The 8,525-nt window shown below is 42.8% G+C and overlaps 1 protein-coding gene across 1 annotated transcript; it reads right to left on the bottom strand.

Moving 5' to 3' along the window:
- Positions 1 to 408: 408 nt before the first annotated feature.
- On the bottom strand, positions 409 to 7,808 carry MNS1 (meiosis specific nuclear structural 1). Its single transcript, XM_063170138.1, has 10 exons — positions 7,772 to 7,808; positions 7,488 to 7,723; positions 7,156 to 7,283; positions 6,534 to 6,636; positions 5,485 to 5,714; positions 4,545 to 4,761; positions 4,359 to 4,466; positions 3,359 to 3,616; positions 2,346 to 2,471; positions 409 to 752 (listed from the first exon to the last, which is right to left on the bottom strand). Exons 1-10 carry the CDS (start codon positions 7,806 to 7,808, stop codon positions 654 to 656), a joined length of 1,542 nt encoding a protein of 513 aa, XP_063026208.1. The 3' UTR covers positions 409 to 653.
- Positions 7,809 to 8,525: the final 717 nt, after the last annotated feature.

Genomic DNA, 8,525 nt, shown 5'->3' with positions numbered 1-8,525 from the left:
GTGTACATTTATGAACAGGAGTAATACAAGCCTGTGCTCCTGCATGAACCTCTGCCACACCTCAGCTATTTCAATGGATTCATCCCTCAGAGTAAGTGAGTAAGAACATAGGACAAAACCATTCAGTTTATGCATTTAAAGAAAGGTATAAATAGTAGTTCTGACCTCAGAATGACACAACATATCTGCTTAGATCCTACCAGTGAAGTACCTCAGATCTACCTCGTGGAGATGAGACACACTGCATTTGAATGAGGGCTGTAGTAGTGTAGTGCCAGTGCAGCCACATCTTCCCAGTGCATTAGGAGAACGCTTCAGTCCAGACTGGAATACACATGCTAGGTTAGGGTTCTGCTGCATTGCTGAAGAAAACATTTCTAACATTACTACATGACTAACTGAGAAGAATTGAGAACTCCAAAACAGTTTATTGATGAAAAATGCAAGTGGACTTCTATAAAATGCAAATGGACTTCTAAAAAATTCAAATGCACTTCTAAAAAACTAACTGCTCATCCGTTTAGAACTTCGGTTTTAAAATGAAGGCTGTTAATGCTATTAAAAAGGAATTCCTCACGTTAAAAGCAAATGAAGTTTTCACTGGGAATCCGATGACACCTAGTGGCAAAGCAGGAGCTGAGCTGGGGGAAGGTTCAGCTCTCTTCTGAAAGTTCATTACCTCTTCTCTGCTGGTAAGCCAACCGGAAATCTTCTCCAAGCATGTTAATATCATTTTCATCTTTGAGTATTCCCTGCATTAACAGGAAAGAAATATCATAAGGTAAAAACTATGAATTTCTGAAATTTTCTTTGGAGAAAATATGGTATCCATAATACTATGGTGCCTTTAAAGCAAGCCTGAAAACGGGCACAAAACCCAAACAGGTGAATTACAATCTGTGCCCCCTTTTTTTCTGCCAAAAGACAACATTTAGCTGCATTCTCTTGCTCACAGGAGTGATTAGAATCAGTACAGCACAGGGGCAGGTTTGGTAAAATCAAGCAACTGCAGTGAAAAGAGGCCCAGGCTGGGCTGGGGCTCTGTCTCCCCCTTTACCTGTGCTGGAATTAAATCATACAAAGAAATAACAGGAAACCAAGTAATGCTGGACACCTTAATCAAAAACTATGTTTTTGAGAAGAGGAGCTTCACATAGAAATCTAAATTTCTAATTCTAAATTAATTTTACTGTTAAAAAACGTATGACCCACAGAACATACCTTGCAGCATTTAAATAAGAGGAAAAAAGTTACAGACTGCATTTATATTGCAAAGTTTCCTATTTGGTAGCACTTTGCTGTTTAACCATTTTGAGTGAAGTAATGAGATGTAGGAACACCCAACTCAAGACAGTGTTGAAGCAGAGAACAGAAAAGTAGAACATCATACATAGCACATGTGTGAGCCCTGGACGCTGAAATTGCCAAGGCTTTCTACAACAGAAAATTCAAACCAGAAAAAATTAAATTAAGTTTGTTTAATTTTAATTCAATTTAATTAATTTAAAGTTTAATTTTATCAAAATTTTGTCAATATGAGTTATCCTTTAATTAAATTCACATTAGAGAACAACTCACTCCAAGTGTTACACACTCCTGCACCGATTATGGTATTAATATTTGAATAAATGTTAAACTCTGTTCTACTTAAGGTTTTCCAGTATTGCAGAATTTCTTTAACAGCTGCATAGTTCCCTCTCTTCTGTAAATGCAATTTTACATCCCTAAGGCAGCTCTCCGTTCATTTGTGTACTACTAGGAGATCTTTCCAATTGTGAAGCACAATACAAAATAAATTGTAGTTTATTGCAATAACTGCTTCCATCTTTTTAACTTTTAAAAACACCGAGATGAACAGAGGAAGCTCTGTAATGCTTCTGTAAATGCTGCAGTTCATTGCACTGCTGCAGAGTTCATAGTTCTGGAATATTTGGCAGACAAGCCAAAGAGCTGCAAGAAATTGCTGCCAAAATCGCAACTGAGAAATTTGTGGAAATGGATTTTAAGGTGTGGTGGACTCCTTTCTAGCTAGAGAAGCCCTGCTGTAGAACTCATGTTCCATATTTCAAACACAGGACGTGCAAAGTGCTGTGGAAGCTTTCAGAGAGTTCTGTACAAGGTATCAGTAGTGCCAGAGAGCCCAAAGCCCCTCAGCACAAAGAGCAGTGCTGGAAACAGGCCCAGCTCAAAGGCAAAAGGAAGAGGTGAGAGCAGGTGAGCTGACACAGAAGGGACATCCACTGACTCCAGGAACTGGCACAGTTTGCAGCTTCACCTTGAACTATCCAGGAGAAAACCAATTTACAGGACAGACATTGAAAGTATTTAAAATACAATTCACTTACTCGAGGAAGATAACCCAGCAATTTCCATGCATGCTCCTTCAAGAGTTTCTGTCTCTCCTCTTCAATAATTGCACGGATCCTTTCTTGCCTTTTCTTCTCTAACTCTCTTTCTTCAAGTTCACGCTCCTACAATAAACAAGTTTTCCTAAGTTCTGTTTCAGCTCTGTGAGCATTTGTTTCCACCACTCTCCACAACAGCATAATGAGAAAAAAATTTTAGCGGAATAAATTTTGAACTTCTACTTCCTAATTCCTGGTCACAGGAAATGCTCTTGAAAAGGATGGAAAAGTGTATGGAAAACCTACAAAGCATTGTTTAAATAATATCTGTCTGGCAACTGGAAAACAAAGAGAAAACTGAATGGCAAGTCGTGGGGTGAGTCTGCTATCCAAGTGTTTGGTGTCAGAAGTCCTTTGGAAGGCAGGCAATGTTCAGTTCTGGTGGCTTTTTGGCTCTCAGATTAGAGCAGCCCTACTGCTCTAATCCAGGGAAAGGAACAATAGCTATGAATTCTCACACTGATGACTGGAAATTGCAATTCACATTACACTGGTGATTTATACCCTATACAGAAGTCTGAAAACAGGACTATGGGATTCCATGTCTTGTTTTCAGCTTACACCTTTTCTTCCTCAGATCTCAATAAAAGAGACCTAACCTCAAAGCAAGACTAGGCCATCCCCTCCTCAAGCATCATTACCAGTGCAGCTGACCAGGGATGTGAAACTGGACAGCAGTTGTGTTGCTGATCTCATGGCTCCCAAAGAGGTATGTGCAGTACACAGCTACACAGGAGGGCAGGAATGTTGTTGACCCCAACCTCTTGAGCTACAAAAAAGGTTAGCTCTAAAATACTTTTTTCTTGTTAGAAACCAAAACAAGGTCCTGGTTCCCCGCACTATTCTCTGAAATTCCCATCACCTTTCCTTACCAACACCATTGTCCCTCAGGATAGCACAAGTATTCCTATCTTAAACACTGCACAACCTGAAGGTGCATGTGAAACTCTCACCTTTTCTGCAATGTACTGTTTGCGCCGCTCCTCGAGGATTTTTTCCACGGCCATTTTGTGTTCGAGCTGTTTCATTCTCCGTTTCTGTGCGTTCAGCTGCTCAATGCGATCCTCCTCGGCCAGCTGGGCCAAAATCTGCTGCTCCAGAGCTCTGTCCTCTTCTCTCCTGGCTTCTTGTTCTGCTGCCTTTAGAGCAACCTGCTTTTCGTATGCTTGCCTTAAGTCTAGGCGCTGCCTTATTCTCTTTTCAATTTCTGCCTAGAAAGGAAATTTAGTAAAATGCAGTATTACTGAAAATACTTTGAAAAATTCTCAGCAGCAGCCAATCTACTCCATTTATCCTGGAATAAATTTACTGTAGCTCTTAACTCCTAGCATAACTAACTGGAGCAAACATTCCATATCTGACAGTGCTCTCCAGTATTAATCAGCTTGGCAAATGTCACAAGATTCTCAAAATTAAGTCCAAAACCAAAGGGGATTTTTTTTCCCACTATGATGAAGGGAATCAACAGACAGTCATCCTGAACAACACTCTGAAAACTGCAGTGTTTGGTATCTCAACACTGTTACATTTTGTCTGTCACCCACAGCAAGGTAAGACAGAGTATATCCAGGCCCATAGGAAACAGACATGCAGAAAAAACCCAATTAATTAAACTGCTTAGCTTAAATCTAAACTTGAAAGTTACTGGTGTTCTCCTTCACAAGATAAATAAATGTATAAATGGGGCCACAAGGGTATTCAAAACATTCACTTGCCTTCCTGGTTGAAATTAAATATATTAGGAACAGAAAAGGAAACTCAAAGTACAAATTTTCCCTCCAAAACCTAAGCTAATCTATAAACTGCCTGACTGAGAACATTTAGAAAATAGAGTTGAAAATAAATACTTTGTGCTAGAACATAACTGGAAACCCCGAAGTCACAAACAACACTAACAGACTTAGAAATCCAACATGTGGAAAAAAAATCTTACATGTACCTGGCAGCACTTACCATCTCCTTCTTCCTTTCCATCGCTTCTTGTTCTTCCATATACAGATCTTGGAGGATTTGTTCCCGTTCTTTACGCCTCTGTTCTTCTCTTTCCATGGTCTTGGCAAGCTAGTACAAGAAGGAAAGGTTTCTAAATGAAAGACAAAAACATACAACAATTTTTTTTACAATTTCAATTTTTGATACCATGTTTTGAACTCTCTGTTTTTTCTCTTCACTGTCTCGAACTTTAGCCATCCAACCGTCTTCTCTTTGTCGTTGCATGTTGGCAAACTCCATAATTTTCCTATTTTCTTCTTCCATCTCTTCCTGTTTCCTCTTCCTCCAGATAGCTTGTTCTTTTATAAACTCTTCAATATATGTCTGAGTTTCTCTTATTTTATCTAATTTCCGTTGTTTTTCCCTGTACAAGATGGAAAAAAACGGTTCAAATAATTATTTAACATAATAAGTAAGTAAGTATTTAACCAGATGCTCACCATTAACATATTCCTGAGACTGAGATTTAAGTGACTCTCCTTAACCATTCAGCTAGAAACTAGATAGCTAAATTGAAACTACTTAGTAATAAACTGCCCCAAGAAGGGAATCTCATGTCTAACACCTTTCTGGAAGGCAGACTGTACACAAAAGTACACACTGCTGCTGCATCTTATGTATGCCCCATCAAAGAGAAAGAAAACAAAGCCCAATAGCACCACAACCCCTAAACTTTTTATTTACACTGAACTCTCCCCCACACAGACAAAATACTCTGCCCTCAGACACCTTCTCTGTTCCTAAGACACGCAAACAAAGCATCTGGTGGTAAGGCAGGGACAAGAAGAGAGGCAGAAATGTCTAATATGATGTTGTGTTCAACATGATGGGCCCAATGGAAGCCCTCCTAAAAATAAGCTGGATTTCATATTTGGGGAACAAGGACACAAGAGTGACTGGGACATTCTGAGGTTTCAACAAGAAAATCCATGCAAGTCAGTCTGTTGTTACTAAAATGTGACCAAGGGAAACTAAAATGGGCTTAGTATCTATATGGAATAGGTGCATACAAATTAGCTTTTTGTGCAGAGTTATATGAGTTGCTTTGTTTTAAATTAATAAATAATAAAAATTCAAAGTAACTAACATTTGTTCTTCTTCATAGATCTTTTTTACAATTTCATCAATCATGTGTTTCTCTCTTAGAAACTCTTCATAAGCCTCTTGCTTCTTCTTCTCCTGTTCCTCAACCTGTTTGTCCAGTTCTTGATGGTAAGTTTTCTTCTCCTGGTTTCGCTTCAGTTCTGCAGACATTTCTTCTTTCAGATACCTGTCATACTCTTCCTTCATCTCTTGGGCTACTTCATCCTCCCATTTCTGTGGGGAAAAAGGCAATGCAAGATTCCTTTTCACTCCCACTACTACAGCTTGTAATGAAAAAATACACAGTATGGAAAGGAATTATGCAGCATTATCAGAAATGAAAGTCTTCCACCTCAATCTATAAATATAGAGCCTTAACATGCTTAATAGCTTAATCCAGTCAGTAGAACCCTTGAAGGGCACCCTCAAGATCTGACCAACTGGAGGAGCACTAAAAATAATTAAAGAACAAAGTATTGAGCATTGGATGACAGGTGGGACTCACTCACATCAGCACAATGACTGGAATGAGGCTGGGCTACAGAGAACACCCTCAATGAACACATTGCTATACAGCAAGTGCCTGCACTGAGCCCTGTATAAAGCATTAACACCATCAGAATCACCTGCCTGACCACCAATCTTTGTACAGATAAATACAAGCTTGCAAGTCTTCTGAAGTTACCCAGATCACTGTTTGGAGAGAGTAACATTGTTTTCAACAACCAGACTCTGAGGTAAGGATTCACCACTGTAAACACTTACTGTACAAAGGGTATCATAGTTTGGACTTGGGTAAATACTACAAAACCAGTAAAATAACAAATATAACTAGTCATACACCTAATTCAATCACTACTCTTTCAACTGCAATGGCAAAGTAAACCTTTTTCTTATAGCTAGTTATTGCTTTAATCCTTCATAACACAAAATATATTTTCAATAACACTGAATGCTTGAACAATATTTTAGATAGAAAAGGTCAAAGGAAAAATCTCCTACACAATCCATAAAAAGAATTATGTGACTCAGGTGCTGGGATATGCTAATTACCATGTTCTCATTGTGTATAGCTTTTTTTTCAGCAATCTGTGCATCTCGTTCTTTATTCATATAAGCAGATTTCAGCTTTCTTTCTAACTCTCGAAGTTCAAGACTGGAGGGGAAAAAAAAATTATCCTATTACAAGAGGGTAGGTATCTAGGGGAAGAAATTGTGTTTCCATCACTATTTAAACACAGTACTTTTCATTGGGGCAAGCCTGATGAAAAATATTGCTCTAGTTAAAGGGCAGAAAAAGAAAAAAATCCATTTGAAAACAAGAGGAACCTATATTTCTACATGTGCTATCAACAGTTCTGCATATTTCACTTCTAACTATCTAAGCACAGGTACACGTACATACACATGTATGCTCACAGATATGCCCAAGTATAAATACATACATATAAATATACATATTTATATATTAGTACATATAAATATATTCAAAATGAAAATTTTGTGGATCAACTTTTTTATTGACAGAATTTGCTTAAAATTAACTTATTATTATACTTCGATCTCAAAGTAACTTTTCCTTCCAGGTCTGAGTCGTCTCCACTCCTGCTACAGCTTTCCCAAATCTGATAACAGGAGCAGCCAATTTGATACAGCTGGGAAATTTCTGAATTACCTGTTTGCTCTGACTTGTTGCCTGATCTTCTCATCTCTCGTTTTCTCGAGGTCCCGCCTCGCCAGCTCAGCCGCCAGCTTTTGCTCTCGCTCCAGCTGCAGCGCTCTCTGCTTTCTGCTCTCTTCTGCCTGATGAGAACAAACAATTTCCATACCACCTCTCGCACACGCACATTTGGGAGAAGGCAAGGAGACTGTGCAGTGAAGCAAGACTTTCCGAGTCAGTAAATGACTGTTAATGGAGAAAACTTTTGACAGGCAAAGGTAAAGCCAAGCGAACTCTTCTCCTCAGCCTTCCCCCTCCCTGAGGGCGGCCGCCCCCGCAGCTCTTACCGCCCGTAGCTCCTCATCCAGCCGCTGCTCCCGCTCCAGCTCGGCCCGCAGCCGGGCCGCCCGCCTGCCCCACTCCCGCTCCTCGGACGCCTGCGGGTAACAAGGGAGAGGCGGTGGCGCAGGACAGCCGCGGGGACCCGCTCCCCATGCTGCCCCCCTCACGGTCCCGCTCTCCACGCCGCGCCCAATATCGCTTCCCTCACGGTCCCAGTCTCCCCCGCCCCAGTCTCGCTCCCCTCACGGTCCCAGAACCTTCCTCAGTCTCGCTCCCCTCACGGTCCCACTCGCCAAGCTCGCTCCCCTCAGGATCCCACTCGCCATGCCGCCCCCAGTCTCGCTCCCCTCAGGATCCCACTCGCCATGCCGCCCCCAGTCTCGCTCCCCTCACGGTCCCACTCCCCATGCCCCCCCAAATGTCACTCCCCTCACGGTCCCGCTCGCCATGCTGCCCCCAGTCTCGCTCCCCTCAGGATCCCACTCGCCATGCCGCCCCCAGTCTCGCTCCCCTCAGGATCCCACTCGCCATGCCGCCCCCAGTCTCGCTCCCGTCACGGTCCCACTCCCCATGCCCCCCCAAATGTCACTCCCCTCAGGGTCCCACTCGCCATGGCCCCCAAGCTCGCTCCTCTCACGGTCCCACCTCCCATGCCCCCCTCCCCCCCAAGTCTCACTCCCCTCACGGTCCCACTCCCCATGCCGCTCCCCTAACGATTCCACTCGCCAAGCTCGCTCCCCTCAGGATCCCACTCACCATGGCTCCCCAATATCACTCCCCTCACGGTCCCACTCGCCATGCCCCCCTAATCTCGCTCCCCTCACGGTCCCACTCGCCATGCCGCCCCCAGTCTCGCTCCCGTCACGGTCCCACTCGCCATGCCGCCCCCAGTCTCGCTCCCGTCACGGTCCCACTCGCCATGCCCCCCTAATCTCGCTCCCCTCACGGTCCCACTCGCCATGCCGCCCCCAGTCTCGCTCCCCTCACTGCCCCCCCTTTACCATCCTGCAGGCCGTTGCCGTGGCAACGCGCGGCGCCGCTGG

Source organism: Melospiza melodia, chromosome 15 (assembly GCF_035770615.1).
Source record: "Melospiza melodia melodia isolate bMelMel2 chromosome 15, bMelMel2.pri, whole genome shotgun sequence".
In the NCBI taxonomy this organism is placed as follows: Eukaryota; Metazoa; Chordata; class Aves; order Passeriformes; family Passerellidae; genus Melospiza; species Melospiza melodia.
Note: the sequence above shows the minus strand (reverse complement) of the source record. Positions and strands in the feature narration are given on the sequence as shown.